Consider the following 20,948-nt stretch of genomic DNA (forward strand, 5'->3'; position numbering starts at 1 on the left):
ATTAACTTCAGTAACACTGAACTTGTAAAAAAATCCAACTTGTACTTTTTTTTGTTTGTTTATGATTTCAGTAATTTATTTTTTCTCAATAAATATAAGAAGCAATTCCATTAAAAAAAGTAACAAAAAACATGATCTTCTCATGATTTATATGAGCTTGTTTTGTTCACTAATCTCTGTGCTAATCTTTCTGGCAGTAGCGAAAGGACACTGAAAATCATGACTTACAAATGGATTATTTTAGTGGGTCAGAGAATGGTGGGAGGTTTACCAGTATAAGTTAGAAACCAGTGAATGCAGTCAGGATGATTAAATCAGCAGTAAAAATACAACAAAAGTAACTGATGTATTAATCTTCATACAGACCCTGTTGCAGAACTGACTTCCAATCAGTTTCAATGCAGTTTTTGTGATTATTTTTTATCTTTTAGAGAATTTGTGAGTTTACTTTAGCTGCCTTTGTTTTCCTGCTCGTGGTGCTCAGAACCTGGAAGTAGATTTCTTCACCATTAAGTGTTGAGTAAAACTTTTTCAAATACATTTTACATTAACCAAATTGAAGCATCAAGCACAAAGATAAATCTTTCCAGACATGGAGCCATAATCATTTATTATGAAGTCCAGGATTTTCACCTCACACTGCACACAACTTCAAACCATCATTCACTTTCTGAGTGTGGATTTTTTTTCTTTTCTTGCATTTATATAGTGCATTTTTAACCTTAGCAGCTATTATATCTGCTTTTGAGTCCAGAGAGCTGAGCATATATGACCTTTACATCCTGGAAAAAGAAGCTGTTAAAGAGTCACTTGCTTGTGGCTCAAATGCTGCAGTACCTCTTACCGGATGCTAGTAGGCAGAAGAGACTGTGGTTAGGGTGAATAGAAAATTTGATTATTCTGCATGCTCTTGTTTTACAATGCTTGAGGTAGATTCACGATAAGGGCATTTAGTGAAGAACCGATAAAACTATGGGTGTTTTTGTTTGTTTTAATGATTTAAATATCCCTTGTATCCTTGTATCTGATGTAATATTTATGACTGTCGTGTGACAGTCTCCTAAGATTATGTGTGTCACAATCATTCACTTCATCGACTGAAAATTGAAGAAATTCCACCACCCCAGAGTCCAGGGTAGTGGACTGAACCCATCCGTCACCATAGGAACATGCCAGACAAATACAGAAATTTGTCTATGTCTGTTGCAGAGTGTCTGGACACATGCTAGCTTCCTAGCTGCCTGGAAAGACCTGGTCCTCTGAGTCAACTGGGTAGTAACATCTCTAAACATGATACAGCTAACTCATTTAACATCAAAATGTGATTGAGTTAGGATGAAATTGTTTCATTTCATTTCATTTTTGCTTACATGATTGAATCTGGGGCCATGGGCAGCTTTATAGCACAGGCCCGGTTCCCCTCCTCTCTGAAACAGGCTGTGGATGGTAGATATCTGGGCTCAGAAATCAGTTCTGTTTTAAACCCAGACTCTGATAGTACCGATTGAACCTATCCAGTCAGAGCCCATTATAATTTTTGTCAATGTCTGAACCAGACATTGTGCCATCCCAAGGTAGTCTGGTCAAGAGGGTGGAGATAGCTGGTCACTGAGCTGCTCAGGCATGTTCTCCCCATTGTACATGTGGGTCCAAATCCATCGAAAGCTATAAAGCAATGGGAATAGAGACTGTGACCACAGAGATCTATCATCTGGGCAGAGGTTATTAGCAAGCAAGGTGCCACCAAACTCCCACACGACAGACCCTGGGATTGCGCTCTTGACCTTTTGCTAGGGGTCAATCCATCTCTCTATCAAAAAACTGTACAGCCATAAGTTGAAGACAGTCTTCTCGACAGCCTCCGGGAACTATGAATACTTGGTGATGCTGATGGTTTGACAAATGCCCCAAATTGTTCCAGTAATTCATTAAGATGGCACTCTGGGACATGCTCCACACATGGTTTACATTGATGACATCTTGATGCACAGTGGGGGCAATAAGTATCCAATGCGTCAACATTTTTTTTTCAGTAAATATATTTCCAATGAGGCTACTCACATGAAATTTTCAGCAGACTTTGGTATTAACTCAAGAAATTGAGAAATATAAAGAAATCCAAACATTAAAGTCCCTAAATAAAGTAATGTGTAATAAAGCGGAATGACTGAGGAAAAAAGTATCTAGAAGCCTTTGTTTGTAATGACAGCTTCAAGACGCTTCCTGTATGAAGAAATTAATGGGCCGCAGAATTCAGGTGTGATTTTGGCCCATTCTTCTAAACATATTGTCTTTAAATCTTGTTCAATTGGATTCAAGTCATGTGACTGACTGGTCCATTCTAACGCCTTGATTTTTTTTCTCTGAAACCAACTTAGAGTTTCCTTTGCTGTATGCTTTGGATCGTTGTCCTGCTGGAAGGTCCACCCATGTCTCATCTTCATCATCTCCATCATTTGTTTCATCTCCAGAGCTCCAGCATAAAGTCAAGTTCCTGTCCAAGGTCAATGAGGTGACCTCCCAAGCCATGTTCTTGTCTGAGGTCGAAGAAACAGCCTCTCAAGCCAAGTTCCTGTCACAGGTAAGAGACAGGCTCCAAAGCCAAGTTCCTGTCACAGGTCGAAGAGACGGCCTCTCAAGCCGAGTTCCTGTCCGAGTTCGAAGATGCGACCTTTCAGGCCAAGTTCCTGTTCGAGGTCAAAGAGTCGGCCAATGCAAGCTCTGCTCACACCAAGTTCCTGTCACAGGTCGAAGAGATGGCCAATCCAAGCTCTTCTCACGCCAAGTTCCTGTCCCAGGTCGAAGAGACGACCTCTCAAGCCAAGTTCCTGTCCGAGGTAAAAGAGATGGCCAACCCAAGCTCTGCTCACACCAAGTTTCTGTCCCAGGTCGAAAAGACGGCCAACCCAAGCTCTCCTCACGTCAAGTTCCTGTTCCAGGTCGAAGAGACGGCCACCCCGAGCCCTGCTCACGCCAAGTTCTTGTCTGAGGTCAAAGAGACGAACTCTCAAGCCAAGTTTCTATCCGAGGTCAAAGAGACGATCTCTCAAGCCAAGTTCCTGTCCGAGGTCGAAGAGACGACCTCTCAAACTAATTTCCATTCCGAGGTCAAAGAGACAGCCTCACAAGCCAAGTTCCTGTCCGAGTTTCGAAGCGACAGCCTCCAAAGCCAAGTTCCTGTCCGAGTTCGAAGAGACGGCCTCTCAAGCCAAGTTCCTGTCCGAGTTCAAAGAGGCGACCTTTCAAGCCAAGTTCCTGTTCGAGTACGAAGAGACGGCCAACCCAAGCTCTGCTCATGCCAAGTTCCTGTCCCAGGTCGAAGAGACGGCCAACCCAAGCTCTGCTCATGCCAAGTTCCTGTCCCAGGTCAAAGAGACGACCAACCCAAGCTCTGCTCACGCCAAGTTCCTGTCCCAGGTCAAAGAGACGGCCAAACCAAGCTCTGCTCAGACCATGTTCCTGTCCCAGGTTGAAGAGACGGCCAACCCAAGCTCTGCTCATGCCAAGTTCCTGTCCCAGGTCAAAGAGACGACCTCTCAAACCATGTTCCTGTCCGAGGTCGAAGAGACGACCTTTCAAGTCAAGTTCCTGTCCGAGGTCGAAGAGACGACCTCTCAAGCCAATTTCCATTCTGAGGTCGACGAGATGACTTCTCAAACCAAGTTCCATTCCGAGGTCAAATAGATGGCCTCTCAAGCCAAGTTCCTGTCCGAGTTCAAAGAGGTGACCTTTCAAGCCAAGTTCCTGTTCGAGGTCAAAGAGACGGCCAACTGAAGCTCTGCTCAAGCCAAGTTCCTGTCCGAGGTCGAAGAGAAGACCTCTCAAACCAATTTCCATTCCGAGGTCAAAGAGACGGCCTCACAAGTCAAGTTCTTGTTCGAGGTCGAAGAGACGGCCAACCCAAGCTCTGCTCACACCATGTTCCTGTCACAGGTCAAAGAGACGGCCAACCCAAGCTCTGCTCATGCCAAGTTCCTGTCCCAGGTCGAAGTCGACTTCACGACCAACCAGGTTCTGCTCACGCCTGAAGCCGATGTCATGACCAACCAGGTCCTGTTCATGCCTGAAACCGACGTCACGAAAAACCGTTTCCTGCTCACGAACAACCACGTTCTCATCACACCCGAGTCTGCTGATATGGACAACCAGTTTCTGCTCATGCCTGAAACCGACGTCATGACCAACCAAATTATGCTCACGCCAGAGTCTGTTGACACGACCAACCAAGTTCTCCTCATACCTGAAACCAATGTCACGACCAACCAGGTTCTGCTCACGCCTGAAACCAACATCATGACCAACCAAGTTATGCTGACGCCAGAGTCTGTTGACACGACCAACTAAGATCTCCTCATGCCTGAAACCGACGTCACAACCAACCAGGTTCTGCTCATGCCAGAAGTCGACCTCGCGACCAACTAAGTTATGCTCACGCCAGAGTCTGTTGATACTACCAACCAAGTTCTCCTTATGCCTGAAACCGACATCACGACCAACCAAGTTATGCTTATGCCAGAGTCTGCTGACACGGACAACTAAATTCTGCTCACGCCCGAGTCTGCTGACACGAATAATCAAGTTCTGCTCACGCCCAAGTCTGTTTACACAGCCAACCAAGTTCAGCTGGCAGAGTTGAAGGAGGATGACGCTCCGCTTTCCTGCTTTGCTAAGGACGTCGCTCTGCCTACCTGCTCAGCTGAGGATACCACTCAGTCTCCTGGGTCATGTGAAGACATTTTAGCAAGAGGTCCAGGACCGCCGGGGGAGGATTTCCCATCCTGGGCTGCGGCCTACAAACATGGCCTAATGACTGCAATTCCCAGAACACTCGTTCATTCTAATCACGCACACCTGCATCCAATTTCACGCACTCACTCCATAGTATAAAGAGACTGTTTTCTAAAATTGTCTTTGTGAAGTATTAGTGTTATCACTGTGCCAAGCGATTATACCCTGTTCCTCGTTTCATTTCATGGTTCTTGATCTTGTTCTTGTTTCTCGTTCTCGATTCTAGCCTTGCCCTGTTTATGCCTGTTTTCCAATCACCTGACCCTTTGCCTGTTTCTTGACCTCACTATTGTCTCATGTTTTGGATTTGTCTGCCTGTCTCTCTCAAATAAAAGGCTTTAACTGCACTTGCATCTGTCTTAACCTCCATTATGTGGATTACGTGACAAAAAGGATTTCATGTATCTTTTGGTGAGCTACAGTGAGGGAAAGAAGTATTTGATCCCCTGCTGATTTTGTACGTTTGCCCACTGACAAAGAAATGATCAGTCTATAATTTTAATGGTAGATTTATTTGAACAGTGAGAGACAGAATAACAACAAGAAAATCCAGAAAAACACTTGTCAAAAATGTTATAAATTGATTTGCATTTTAATGAGGGAAATAAGTATTTGACCCCCTCTCAATCAGAAAGATTTCTGGCTCCCAGGTGTCTTTTATACAGGTAACGAGATGAGATTAGGAGCACACTCTTAAAAGGAGTGCTCCTAATCTCAGCTCGTTACCTGTATAAAAGACACCTATCCACAGAAGCAATCAATCAATCAGATTCCAAACTCTCCACCATGGCCAAGACCAAAGAGCTCTCCAAGGATGTCAGGGACAAGATTGTAGACCTACACAAGTCTGGAATGGGCTACAAGACCATTGCCAAGCAGCTTGGTGAGAAGGTGACAACAGTTAGTGCGATTATTCGCAAATGGAAGAAACACAAAAGAACTGTCAATCTCCCTCGGCCTGGGGCTCCATGCAAGATCTCACCTCGTGGAGTTGCAATGATCATGAGAACAGTGAGGAATCAGCCCAGAACTACACGGGAGGATCTTGTCAATGATCTCAAGGCAGCTGGGACCATAGTCACCAAGAAAACAATTGGTAACACTACGCCGTGAAGGACTGAAATCCTGCAGCGCCCGCAAGGTCCCCCTGCTCAAGAAAGCACATATACATGCCCGTCTGAAGTTTGCCAGTGAACATCTGAATGATTCAGAGGACAACTGGGTGAAAGTGTTGTGGTCAGATGAGACCAAAATGGAGCTCTTTGGCATCAACTCAACTCGCCGTGTTTGGAGGAGGAGGAATGCTGCCTATGACCCCAAGAACACCATCCCCACCGTCAAACATGGAGGTGGAAACATTATGCTTCGGGGGTGTTTTTCTGCTAAGGGGACAGGACAACTTCATCGCATCAAAGTGACGATGGACGGGGCCATGTACCGTCAAATCTTGGGTGAGAACCTCCTTCCCTCAGCCAGGGCATTGAAAATGGGTCGTGGATGGGTATGACAGTGACCCAAAACACACAGCCAAGGCAACAAAGGAGTGGCTCAAGAAGAAGCACATTAAGGTCCTGGAGTGGCCTAGCCAGTCTCCCGACCTTAATCCCATACAAAATCTGTGGAGGGAGCTGAAGGTTCGAGTTGCCAAACGTCAGCCTCGAAACCTTAATGACTTGGAGAAGATCTGCAAAGAGGAGTGGGACAAAGTCCCTCCTGAGATGTGTGCAAACCTGGTGGCCAACTACAAGAAACGTCTGACCTCTGTGATTGCCAACAAGGGTTTTGCCACCAAGTACTAAGTCATGTTTTGCAGAGGGGTCAAATGCATATTTCCCTCATTAAAATGCAAATCAATTTATAACATTTTTGACATGCGTTTTTCTATTGTTATTGTTGTTATTCTGTCTCTCACTGTTCAAATAAATCTACCATTAAAATTATAGACTGATCATTTCTTTGTCAGTGGGCAAACGTACAAAATCAGCAGGGGATCAAATACTTTTTTCCCTCACTGTAAGGTCCATCTGGCCCCACTGTAATTTCAACACTGCTGTTGGGTTCTTCAGTAATAAAAGTCAAATGCATTAACTCTGGCCCAAATGAGCATTATTATATAGGCAAGATTTTGACTCCAGATTGAAATGAAAACAAACAATGAGATGGTTGTGTAGGCACACATAAATGTACAAGTAAACCACATTTTCCATTCTGTCATAACACCTTTGTCATGATATCTGTGCGCCACATCAAAACACAAATACGGAAATATGTGGTGTAAGATGTAGGTAGATCAGAATACTGTGTGCTTGCTTATCATGACTTTTTTAAAATTACAACCAATCACATCATATTCTGGGGTGTGGTCAGTACAGACCGCCTATAATATAAATTCAAACCATGTTTTAAGATCATTCATATTCTGATGATAAATGAGATACAAACACTGTAGAATTTCTGAGAAATGAAAAATGACTGGTTTCTGGATTTTAATTTTGATCTTCAGCACCATGTGTAAGTAATATGAGCAAATGATTCCCATCTAGTTTGACGTATGTCTAGTATTATTACTCACTTTGTGCAAGCTGTATGTAGAAGTCCTTACTATTATTCCTTTAAGATGATCTTTAATTATGTCTTATTTATAATAATATCTGAAGTACATTCATTATCTTATTAATGCATTTACTTTTCTAGATACAGTCCAACCTGGTAGACGCTGGGTTACTGCACAATCCCTCACAGAGTCACCAGTTTATCAGCCTGATAAAGAGCTCAGTGTGAATATCGGAGACTCGGCTACTCTACAGTGTTGTATTTTAGGAAATGAAGTCAGGATAATTGCCTGGTTTAAGCAACAAAACAGAAAAAAACCTCAGATTGTAGTCAGGGTACACAAAACTACTGGAGAAACATTTTTCAATGGATTTCAAAAGTCTCATTTCCAAATAGAAAGATCTTCATACTGCTTCAATATGATAATTTTTAACATCATTCAGTCTGATGAAGCCATGTACTACTGTGCACTCGAATACCCAAACACTGTGTTTGCAGATGGAACTTATATAAAAATTAAAGGTAGGATTTCCACTAAAATTGATTAATCTACTGGTTTAATGTAGTGATTTTTTTCCTTATTACCATTAACATGTTCAACCTGGAAGACAAATAATGATGAAGTAGTGAAATGCTAACTGTGTTTTCTTCAACAACACTGAGTTACAGAGTTTTAGTGAATTATGATAAATGTTTATAGGTGATCATGTTACTATTTCATCAGAAACATCTAAACCAGCTCTGTGTGATAATTCAGTGGTGTGTGAACCAACACTGCATGGAAACAGCACTAACATGAACACACATGAGAAAACAGGTGATATGTCTGATTATTCAACATTAATCAATTATCCTTAATTCATCAAGCAAAATTTGCATGGAAAATAATTTGCACTAATGTAATTGTAATGTGGTGAAATAACAGAACCAGAAATGATCAGATCTCTACATTCGACAGTGCTCGGTTTGGGAACGGCTTTGGGTTTGTGCGCACTTCTGATTTTCTGTCTCATTTATTTCATACTGAGGAGAAGAAAATGTGATAAAAGTAAGTGTTTTTGTCATCACAATAATTAAAAACTTTATAAGTATAGTTAACTTTAGTTTGACCAAAAAGATTAATAGGTATGTTTCTGTATTAATAGTGAAAGCTTGTATAGAAGATTCTCCAGGAATGAAGCAGGTACGTGTGTTACTTCTGTATGTAAAATATTGCTACATTAATATGTTACTCATTATAATGTTTTAGATTTAATATAAACAGTCAGTTTACTCAGATTTGCAGAACAATCCCAAGCTTTTTATTTCGATGCTGCTCTTGTTCTGTGTAGTTAGTGTGTATTGTTCATTTACCCATATTGTATTGTTATTACTTTCATCTGGATTATTATTATTATTATTATTATTATTATTATTATTATTATTATTATTCAGGAATCTGAAGCTGAAACACTGAATTACGCAGCTGTGCAATTTACCAAGAGGAAAGCCAAAGGTGAAAAAAAGAAAACTGCCTCAGCAGAAGAGTGTGTGTACGCCGATGTGAATAAAACTGTAAGATATAACAGAGATAATTCATAACACATGGTACTATTACACTGCAACAACAGTGAAAATATTTTACTAAGTTGAAATATATGGACTAGGCAAATGTAATCCATATTTTTCATTACAATGGTATGACATATGATACACCAACATAAATAAACAAAAAGCTAGAAATAATTTTATATTTGTTTACACTAATCTCATAATAATAAGAATTAAATTAAAGTTGCCTGTATTTAAGATGTTATTAATTTTTCACTATAGATATGCTTCTATGCTACATGTGTTATTTCTATGCACATGTTTAAAATAACTACTGATGTTTTTTTCAATATAGTTTCTTTCAAGTCTCATAGTATTAACTTGACAGTAACAGTGAACTTGTAAAAATACAGCTTGTATTATTTTTGTTTTGTTTTATTATTTCAATAAAGCACCTGTTCAATAAAGCGCTTTCAAATTTCTGACACAATAAATATAAGAAGCAATTTCATTTAAAAAACATGATTTTTAACATTATTCCAAAAATTTGTGAGTTTTAACAATAGTAATGTTCCATTAGTGTGTTTTCAGAAAGGATGTGGGTTGCATGTAAAGGCAAGTTAAGGTCTGTGACCTCAATATTGTCTTGTTGTATTGTCTGATTTATATGGACTTGTTTTATTCACTCATCTCAGTGGTCGTGTTTCTGGCACTAGTGAAAAGACATCAAAAATCATGGCTTACAAATGAAGTATTTTAGAGGCTTAGATAGTGGTGGGGGGTTTAAGTGAGAAACCAGTGAGGATTATTTAATCAGCAGTAAAAATAAAACAATGGTAACTGATGTATTGCTCTTAATAGAGACCCTGTTGCAGAACTGGCTTCCAAACTCTTGTAAGGCTGTTTAAAAAAAAAAAAAAAAAAAAATCATTAATTTGTGTCTTTTGGAGATTTTGTGGGTTTGCAAAATCCTGATTGTGGTGCTCAGAAGCCGGGAGTAGTTTTGTTCACCACTGAGTGTCGAATAAAACCTTTTCAAACACATTAACCAAAGTGAAGCATCAAGCACAAAGATAAATCCTTCCAGACATGAAGTCATAATCATTTATTATGAAGTCCAGAATTTTCATGCAACTTACAACCATCATTCACTTACTGAGAGTGGATTTTACGTGCTTTCTAATTGTAAGTGAATACTATATCATGCACATGTTTGACCTTCAGATTATTATAAACATATGCTAACAATGAGGACTATATAATAAAGTTTATGTAGCCAACAAAATATGCTTAGTTTGTGATACCACTGAAATGAAATTAAAAAAGAAAAAGGAAATAAAATGTTAGTGAACCCAAGTAAAAAAATACCAGTGCATCAGCGCAAAAATACTTAGTTTTGCTACTTAGCATCTTATTTTATTCTTACTTAATTTAGTTGACTAAGTATGGGTATTGTAACTTGTGTTCTCTGTGCATAGTCTGTGACCTTGTAATTTCTGTTGTTTATTGCACTGCTGCAACAAAACAATTTCCCCCAGGGATCAATAAAGTGCTCTATCTATCTATCTATCTATCTATCTATCTATCTATCTATCTATCCACTGTTATTACTGTAATAATAACTGTAAGGACATTATATGAAGTGGTCAGGTGTTATAGCTGCTTTTGAGTCCAGAGAGCTGAGCATTTAAGACCTTTACATCCTGGAAAAAGAAGCTGTTAAAGAGTCACTTGCTTGTGCTCAAATGCTGCAGTACCTCTTACCGGATGCTAGTAGGCAAAAGAGATTGTGGTTAGTGTGGATAGAAACTTTGATTATTCTGCATGCTCTTGGTTTGAAATGCTTGAGGCAGATTCATGATAAGGGCATGTTGCTTCTGCTAGGACTACAGTTGCTTCTAAGGCCAAACAGACTTCATATTAAACCATAATGAACTTTCTTTTACTTTCACACTATCCGATGTTACCCAGATGAGGACCGGTTCCCTTCTGAGTCTGGTTCCTCTCAAGGCTTCTTCCTCATATCATCTTAAGTAGCTTTTCATCTCCACCGTCTCCACTGGCTCGCTCAATTGGGATAAATTTGCACATTTAAAATCTGTATACGATGTTCATATGTTTTTGTAAAGCTACTTTGAGACAATGTCCATTGTAAAAAGTGTTATACAAATAAAATTGAATTGAAAAGTGATGAACCAATGAAACTATTGTTGTGTATGTTTGTTTTAATGATTTTAATATCCCTTGGATCCCTGTTTTCTCCCGATCTGATGTAATATTTATGACTGTCGTGTGACAATCTCCTAAGAGAATGTGTGTCACAATCATTAATTTCACCGACTGAAAATTGAAGAAATTCCACCACCCCAGAGTCCATGGTAGTGGACTGAACCCATCCGTCATCATAGGAACATGCCAGACAAATACAGATATTTGTCTATGTCTGTTGAAGAGTGTCTGGACACGTGCTAGCTTCCTAGCTGCCTGGAAAGACCTGGTCCTCTGAGTCAACTGGGTAGTAACATCTCTAAACATGATACAGCTAACTCATTTAACATCAAAATGTGATTGAGTTAGGATGAAATTGTTTCATTTCATTTCATTTTTGCTTACATGATTGAATCTGGGGCCATGGGCAGCTTTGTAGCACAGGCCCGGTTCCCCTCCTCTCTGAGACCAGGCTGTGGATGGTAGATTTCTGGGCTCAAAATGAGTTCTATTTCAAACCCAGCCACTGACAGTACAGATTGAACCTATCCATTCAAAACCCATAAAATTTTTGTTATTGACTAAACCAGACATTCTGCAATCCCAAAGATAATCTGGTCAAGAGGGGGGAGATAGCTGGTCACTGAGCTGCTTAGACATGTTGCCTCAAGTTTCCATGTAGGTCCAACTCCATAGAAAGCTATAAAGCAATGGGAATAGAGACAGTGCCCACAGAGATCCATCATCTGGGCAGAGGTCTTTATCAAGCAATGTGCCACCAAACCCCCACATTACAGACCATGGGATTGCGCTCTTGACCTGTTGGTAGGGGTCAATCCATCTCTCCATCAAAAAACTGTTGCTGTGTAGGAGTACAGACTTGAGGGTCTTAGGCAGGGGGTCATTCAACACTCCAAATCACCTGCATCTGTTGACTACATCTTTATGGAGTAAAAAGACAAATGTCTGAGGCCATGCATTGATGGGCATAACTAGGTTACAAAGCAATTCCAGTACTACCTGTCTTTGATGCCAGCCAGTAGCGCATTTGGGAGGGGGCTGAGTGGAAGGCATTCTTCTCTACAGTGACCAGGCACTATGAATACTTGCTGATACTGTATGATTTGACAAATGTCCCAAATGTGTTCCAATAATTCATTAAGATGGTGCTCCATGACATGCTCCACACATGGTTTACACTGAGGACATCTTGATGTATCTTTTAGGAGGGTGGGGGGTGAGAGGCTCCCAAGATGTGCCACAATTTGGGGTGTTTTAATGTATAGTCCATAATTTGGTGCTTCTTTTATGTAGAAGCTCTGAAACACATTCAGTATTTCTAATGATGACCTGCATAGCCAGCTACAGCTATCCAACAATCAGCCATAACATTAAAACCACTATCATGTGAAGTGAATATCATTAATTATCTCATTACAGTGGCACCTGTCAAGGGGTGGGATATGTTAGGCAGCAAATGAACAGTCAGTTTTTGAAGTTGATGTGTTGGAAGCAGAAAGATGGGCAAGAATAAGGATCTGGATGACTCTGACAAGGTCCAAATTGTGATGGTTAGATGACCAGCTCAAAGCATCTCTAAAAAAGCAGGTCTTGTGGGGTGTTCCCAGTATGCAGGGGTTAGTATCTGCCAAAAGTGGTCCAAGGAAGGACACACAGTGAACTGGTGACAGGCTTAAGGCTTATTGATGTGTCTGGTCCAATCCCAGAGAAGAGCTACTGAAGCACAGTTTGCTGAAAATGTTAACGCTGGCTATGATAGAAAGGTGTCAGAACACATAATGCATCACAGGTCGCTGCGTGTAGGGCTGCATAGCTGCAGAACAGTCAGAGTAGCCATGCTTACCCTTGTCCACTGCTGAAACTCCTACAAGTGGCACGATGTTACTTTGACATGTACCACCTACCTAAACACTGTTGCAGTCCAAGTACACCCCTTTATGGCATCGGTATTACCTAATAGCTGTGACCTCTTTCAGCAGGATAAATCACCCTACCACACTGCAAAAATTGTTCAGGAATGGTTTTGTCAGACCTGTTTTGGTGGCACAAGTAGGACCTACACAATATTAGGCAGGTGGTTTCAATGTTATGGCTGAACCGTGTACTATTTAATTCGTTTCAAGTATTAAGACAGGTATATATTAATTACTCCATAATACTGTACTATCTGTGTGTCAGACAGATTCTCATATGCATCTTATACAGCTGTTATAAATAATAAATTAGTATCACAGACCAGTCCCCCAATCATCAGTTTTAATTGTTGTAAAAGGAATTAATGTATCTTTTGGGGAGCTAAAATCCATCTATCTCCGCTGTAATTTCAACACTGATGTAAGATTCTTCAAAATGAAAGAAAAATGCCAAAATTCAAATGTATTACTGTGGCCCAAATCACCATCACTGTTTAGGCAAGATTTTGTACACACAAGTTGAATTCAGAGAGCAATTAAAATAAACAATGAGATGGTTGTGTAGGCACACATACAGTAAATGTCCAAGTAAACCACATTTTCCATTCTGTCATAGCATCTTTCTCATGATATCTCTGTGCAACACCAAAACACAAATACGGAAATATGCGGTGTAGATGTAGGCAGATCAGAATACTGTGTGCTTGCTTATCATGATTTTTTTTTAAATTACAACCAATCACATCATATTCTGGGGCGTGGTCAGTACAGACCGCCTATAGTATAAATATAAATTCAAACCATGCTTCAAGTGCATTCATATTCTGCTGATAAATGAGATACAAACACTGTAGAATTTCTGTGAAATGAAAAATGACCAGTACCTGGATTTTCATTTTGATCTTCAGCACCATATGTAAGTAATATGAGCAAATTATTCCCATCTAGTTTCATGTGTTTTGAAAATAAAAAAATATCATGGAGACTATTACTCTAAACCACTTTGCGTGAGTGGTATGAAGTAATAACTCCAATATTAATCGTTTAAGATGATCTCATAACTCTGTATATAATAATATCTGAATTACATTATTTACTTAATTAATGCATTTCTTTTCTAGATGCAGTCCAACCTGGTAGATGCTGGGTTACTGCACAATCCCTCAGAGAGTCACGAGTTTATCAGCCTGATAAAGAGCTCAGTGTGAATATTGGAGACTCGGCTACTCTACGGTGTTGTATTTCTGAAAATGAACTTGGGATAATTGCCTGGTTTAAGCAACCAAACAGAAAAAAACCTCAGATTATAGTCACAGTATATAAAACCGCTGGGGAGAAGTTTTACAATGAATCCCAAAAGTCTCATTTCCAAATAGAAAGATCTTCAAATTGTTTCAATTTGACCATTTTAAACACCATTGAGTCTGATGAAGCCATGTACTACTGTGCACTGACAACACCCAACCTTGTGTTTGCAGATGGAACTTATTTAAAAATTAAAGGTAGGATTTCCACTGCATTTGATTAAGCTACAGGTTTAATGTAGTGATATTTTTCCTTATTACCATTAATATGTTCAACCTGGAAGACAAATATACAAATAATAATGAAGTAGTGAAATACTAACTGTGTTTTCTACAACAACACTGAGTTACAGACTTTTAGTGATTTATGATAAATGTTTATAGTTGATCATGTTACTATTTCATCAGAAACATCTAAACCAGCTCTGTGTGATAATTCAGTGGTGTGTGAACCAACACTGCATGGAAACAGCACTAACATGAACACACACGAGAAAACAGGTAAGATGTAATTCATAATTAATTAATGATGCATAATTCACCTAGAAAATAATTTGCACTAATGTGAATGTAATGTAGTGAAATAACAGAATCAGAAATGATCAGATCTCTACATTCGACAGTGCTCGGTTTGGGAACGGCTTTGGGTTTGTGCGCACTTCTGATTTTCTGTCTCATTTATTTCATACTGAGGAGAAGAGAATGTGAGAAAAGTAAGTGCTTTTGTGATCAGATTCATGAAAAATTATTACATTCACTTAACCCCAGTTCTATAAAAAAAGATTAATAGGTGTGTTTCTGTATTTATAGTAAATACTTCTACTGAAGATTCTCCAGGAACAAGGCAGGTACGTGTGCAGGAACATTCATTATTATTATATACTGTATGAGTAAATTAGATTATTTTTCTGTAGATACCACTATGTCTACTTATATACAGCATGTGAAATGTTACTACATTAATATGCTGCTTGTTATAATGTTCTAGATATAATTTATACAGTCAGTGTGATGAGATTTGCACAAAAATCCCAAGCTTTTATTTTGATGCTGCTCTTGTTCAGTGTAGTTAGTGTGTATAGTGCAGCTACCCATATTGTATGGTTATTAATTTAAGTTGGACTTCTTATGTTTTTGCATTCATTCTTCTTCTTCTTCTTAATTTAATTTTATTGAATTTTATTATTATTATTCAGGAATCTGAAGCTGAAGCACTGAATTACAGAGCTTTGAAATTCTCCAAGCAGGAAGCCAGAGCTGAAAAAAGGAAAACTGGCTCATCAGATGAGTGTGTGTACTCCGATGTGAAATATAACTGCAATATGTAACACAAATGATTCATAACACATGGTACTATTACACTGCAAAAAGGTGAAAAAATCTCGACAAAATGCTAATTTATTCCATATTTTTCATTGCGAGATAAAAAGATTATTAAACGAATAGTTTCAGACTTGAAATTGTTTTATTCGACTGAAATATGTATTTATTTGTATAAAATAATATGTCAGTAGAAAAAATGGAGAAGTATAGAAATAATCTTATATTTTTTTGGAATAATCACACAAGAATTATTTTTTAAAAAATGTCTTCTATTCAAGATATTGTGTTTGCAGTGTAGTTGAATTTCTATGCCACCGGTATTATTTATTTGTACGTGTTTAAAGTAACTCCTGATGTTTGTTTCCACCATTATTTCTTTCAAGTGTCATATTCCTAACTTTCACTAAAAGTGAACTTGTGAAAAATATATTTATGTATGACTTCAGAATTTTTGGCCTCATTTGTATGACACGGACTTTTGACACAATAAATGGAAAGAGCAATTTCATTAAAAATGTAACAAAAAATCCTAAATCATAATTACAGTTCTGAAAATGTCAGAGTTTAAATAAAAATAATTTTCCATTTCTGGTGTATTTTCGAAAAGGTTGTGCGTTGGCCTTAAACCTAAGTCAAGCACTGTGACATCCACATTAACTGGGGGCGGGGCTTGTTCTATTCACCCAGCTCTGCACTCACATTTACAGCACTAGTGAAAGGACACTGATAATCATGACTTATAAATGGATTATTTTAGAGGGTCAGACAGTAGTGGGAGGTTTACAAGTATATGAGGGAAACCACTGAATGTAGTGGAGATTATTAAATCAGCAGTAAAAGTACAACAGAGCTAACTGATGCATCGATACTAATACACAACCTATAGGAAAACCGTCTTCCAAAAGTGATGCTGGATATAATGCTAAAATACGTCAGTAACCTTCACCTCAATAGAGTGCAGTATCACATCATGTTCTAACCCGTAATGTTAAAATGAAGAGAGAGAGAGAGAGAGAGAGAGAGAGAGAGAGAGAGAGAGACAGAGAGAGAGAGAGAGAGACAGGCTGTGTAATACATTTAATAGGCAAAGACTTTGCTGCTCCAAAAAAGTTAAGTTTTGTTTATTTTGTGACTTTTAAGTCCTGGTAAAAGAAGAAGCTGTTAGAGAGTCTGCTGGTTGTGGCTCAAAAGCTGCAGTACCTCTTACCAGATGCTAGTAGGCAGAAAAGCTATGGATAGAAACTGGTTTTTATGCATGTTTTTGTTTTACAGTTCTGAAGGTCGATTCCTGATAAGCATGGTAGTGATATGCCAGTGATAGTGTAGACGGGTTTGTTTGTTTCATGTTTTAAATATTCCTGGTGATGGCTTTGAATTTTCAATTCAGTTCAATTTTATTTATATAGTGCTTTCAACAATGGACATTGTCACAAAGCAGCTTTACAGAAATTAAAATTTCAGTCTAACCCTAATGATTAAGCCAGAGGCAAAAGCAGCAAGGAAAATCTCCCTGAGGTGACAAGAGGAAGAAACCTTGAGTGGAACCAGACTCTCATCTGGGTGACACTGGATAGTGTGATTATAAATCATTTCACTTCTATAACTGTATACTACAAAGTCAAGTATTGCTAAATGTGTTAAAGGGAACTTGAGTATGAGCAGCAGCAGAGTTTTAACTTTAAGTTTCTTGCATCAAACTGTTCAATAATGGACAGTGAGCGTAAACTGATCTTAGCAATTGCGGTCTTTACGCTATCTAATAAAGAACATCCACAGCTTTAGGGTGTCTGTGTGCTAACATCTATAGTAATCCCATGGTGGTCAGTAGATTATCCGTGTGAGGCCATCTTCAGCAGTGGTGAGGGATTTTCAGGTGAGCTAGGCTCCAAGCAGAAATCGGTCCATCAGGATGGATCAGACCATCCTGAGTGAGTGAGTGAGAGAGAGAGTAAGTGTGTGTGTGTGTGTGTGTGTGTGTGTGTGTGTGTGTGAGAGAGAGAGAGAGAGAGAAATAACAGATTATTAGGTATGTTCTTGTACTGTAATGGTTTAAAAAGATGTACATTGTGCACAGAGTGCAAACAAGGACTCCAGGAATACCAGCTATGACAGTATAACTAAAAGGGAGAGCCAGAAGATACAGTAACGCAGACATGAGGACGCCATAGGACGTAAAGCGACCAGCCTCTCCACCATCAACAGATCAGAGTTAGCATGTGAGAGGGAAAGGGTGGGGGGGGGGGGGCATCCAAATGTTCCAGTTTACCAACACACTCTATACTCATGAATCCTCCTGATCTATGACTTTGGCTAAGAATTTTTTTTTTAACAAAAGGCTTTACTAAACAAATACGTTTTCAGCCTAGACCTAAAGACTGAGACTGTGTAGGAGTCCTGAACACTAACAGGAAGGGTGTTCCATTACTGGGGGCTTTGTAAGAAAGCTCTTCCCCCTGCTGTAGCCTTCATTATTTGCGGTAACAAGCAAGAGGCTGCACTTTTTGATCAAAACATGCATGTTGGATTATCAAAAAGGCCACAATTTCACTCAGGTACTGCAGCACAAGACCATTCGATGTTTTATAAGTCAGTAGGAGTATTTTTGGAAGAGAGTCTACAGCTAATGAGCACTATGAATGCGTGATGATGTAATTATTTGCTGAATACCCCAACTGTGTTCCAGTCATTCGGTAACACTGACTGGAAAAATCCATGACATGCTCCACATGTGATTTACATTGATAAAAACCCAGTGTTACGGCCCAGTCTAGGTTAGGCCGCACAGAGTAACCAGCTCGGGATTCAATGGAATTGACCTTTAAAAATGAAGGAGCCTGGAATAATACCACAAACAGGGTTGTTCAAAAGTTGTGGTATATTGTAAAACACAATTATATACATACAACCAAACACCAGCCATAACTTCAGGGTGGGCCAAGGCCAAAATAATAAACAAAAGGATTCTTTTGTTAGGTAGCTACTTTACCTAAAAGGAAAATAAAAAAGAAAATACAAATACTTCCCTAACTACCTAAGCCAAAAACAGAGACAAAAGGACCCTCTCCCAAAAGAAATGGCAGCCACACCCCTACTGCCGGTGAACCAAGTGAATCATATATACAGTGGTGAAGAATATACATAAACAGATACAGGGACAACCAAACTCAAAGTCAAAAACCAGGCAAGAGTCAAGACCAGAACAGCAGTCAGAATACAGAATTTGAAAGCCACAAGGGCGAGCAACACAAACGAAACAATCTCCTCACAACAAATCACACATAACCACCCACACCATTCTCACTCCTCTTCCTCTTTAAATATGGCCGCCATTTAGTGATGTCATCCTAGGAGGCGGGAGCAAGGCAGGCTAGGGCAGGCTGGAAACTCTGGGAGGGAGTTCGGACCTGCACACAAAATATGGCACAGCACACAAAAAAAACTTCCCATCCCAAAGATAACGGGGTTGTAACACCGGGATGTGCCATGATTTGGGGTGTTATAATGTATAAGCCATATTTTGGTGCTGCTTTTAAGTATAAGCTTTGGATCACATCCAGTATTTCCAATGATGACCTGCATATGCAGCTACAGATATTCTATTTAATTCAGTTAATGAACTATAGCTTGTCTGTATTGTTGGGTCTGGTGTCTCTCATTTTCCTATTGACAATACCCCATAGATTCTCTATGGGGTTCAGGTCAGGCGAGTCGGCTGGCCAATCAAGCACAGTAATAACATGGTCACAAACCAGTTACTAGAAGTTTTGGCACTGTGGGCAGGTGCAGAGTCCTGCTGGAAAAGGAAATCAGCATCTCCATAAAGCTCGTCAGCAGATGAAGCATGAAGTTCTCTAAAATCTCCTGGTAGACACTGCATCGACTCTTGACTTGAGAAAACACACTGGACCAACACGAGCAGATGACATGGCACCTCAAATCATCACCGACTGTGGAAACTTCACACTGGACTTCAAGCTACTTGGATTCTGTTCCTCTCCACTCTTCCTCCAGACCTTGATTTCCAAATGAAATGCATTTACTTTCATCTTCCTCGTGATTGTGGTTGTGTACTGAACCGGACCGAGAGATTAAAGACTCAGGAACACTTCACAGGTGTTTTGAGTTAATTTGCTGATTAGAGTCTTCTCAGGTCGACTTTTCTGTATTATAAATTCTTTATTCTAATATTTTGAGATACCGGATTTTTGATTTCCATGAGCTGTAATCATCGAGATTAAAAGAAAAAAAGGCTTGAAATATTTCACTTTATGTGTAATAAATTTGATATATATTAAACGTCCACTTTTTTAAAAATTAAATTACAGAAAAAAATGAATTTTTCCACGATATTCACATTTTGGAGATGCACCTGTATATTACACCATAATAATACAACACATTATCTGTGTCTCAGACAGATTCTCATATGCATCTTATACAGCTGCTATAAATAATAAATTAATATCCCAGATCTGTCCCCCAATCATCAGTTTTTATTGTTGTAAAAGGAATTAGTGTATGTTTTGGGGAGCTAAGATCCATCTATGTCCGCTGTAATTTCAACACTGATGTCAGATTCTTCAAAATAAAAGACAAATCCCAAAATTCAAATGTATTACTGTGGCCCAAATGACCATCACTGTATAGGCAAGATTGTGTACACACAAGTTGAATTCAGAGAGCAATTAAAATAAACAATGAGATGGTTGTGTAGGCACACATACAGTAAATGTCCAAGTAAACCACATTTTCCATTCTGTCATAGCATCTTTCTCATGATATCTCTGTGCAACACCAAAACACAAATACGGAAATATGTGGTGTAGATGTAGGCAGATCAGAATACTGTGTGCTTGCTTATCATGATTTTTTTTTAAAATTACAACCAATCACGTCATATTCTGGGGCGTGGTCAGTACAGACCGCCTATAGTATAAATATAAATTCAAACCATGCTTCAAGTGCATTCATATTCTGCTGATAAATGAGATACAAACACTGTAGAATTTCTGTGAAATGAACAATGACCAGTACCTGGATTTTAATTTTGATCTTCAGCACCATGTGTAAGTAATATGAGCAAATTATTCCCAACTAGTTTGATGTGTTTTGAAAATAAAAAATATCATGGAGACTATTACTCTAAACCACTTTGTGTGAGCGGTATGTAGTAGTAACTCCAATATTAATCGTTTAAGATGATCTCATAACTCTGTATATAATAATATCTGAATTACATTATTTACTTAATTAATGCATTTCTTTTCTAGATGCAGTCCAACCTGGTAGATGCTGGGTTACTGCACAA

The 20,948-nt window shown here is 39.1% G+C and overlaps 2 protein-coding genes across 2 annotated transcripts; both read left to right on the plus strand.

Annotated features, from left to right (window-relative positions):
- The first annotated feature begins 1,370 nt into the window (after positions 1-1,370).
- Positions 1,371-7,569, plus strand: LOC128612036 (uncharacterized). Its single transcript, XM_053631939.1, has 4 exons — positions 1,371-1,446; positions 3,209-3,519; positions 3,934-4,173; positions 7,483-7,569. Exons 1-4 carry the CDS (start codon positions 1,371-1,373, stop codon positions 7,567-7,569), a joined length of 714 nt encoding a protein of 237 aa, XP_053487914.1.
- Positions 7,570-13,758: 6,189 nt separating this feature from the next.
- Positions 13,759-15,764, plus strand: LOC128612007 (uncharacterized). The gene is made up of 6 exons (XM_053631905.1): positions 13,759-13,929; positions 14,135-14,515; positions 14,702-14,818; positions 14,941-15,021; positions 15,128-15,171; positions 15,514-15,764. The coding sequence occupies exons 1-6, from the start codon at positions 13,887-13,889 to the stop codon at positions 15,643-15,645; spliced, it is 798 nt and encodes a 265-aa protein (XP_053487880.1). The 5' UTR covers positions 13,759-13,886; the 3' UTR covers positions 15,646-15,764.
- Positions 15,765-20,948: the final 5,184 nt, after the last annotated feature.

This window comes from Ictalurus furcatus, chromosome 8 (genome assembly GCF_023375685.1).
Source record: "Ictalurus furcatus strain D&B chromosome 8, Billie_1.0, whole genome shotgun sequence".
NCBI classification, from domain to species: domain Eukaryota; kingdom Metazoa; phylum Chordata; class Actinopteri; order Siluriformes; family Ictaluridae; genus Ictalurus; species Ictalurus furcatus.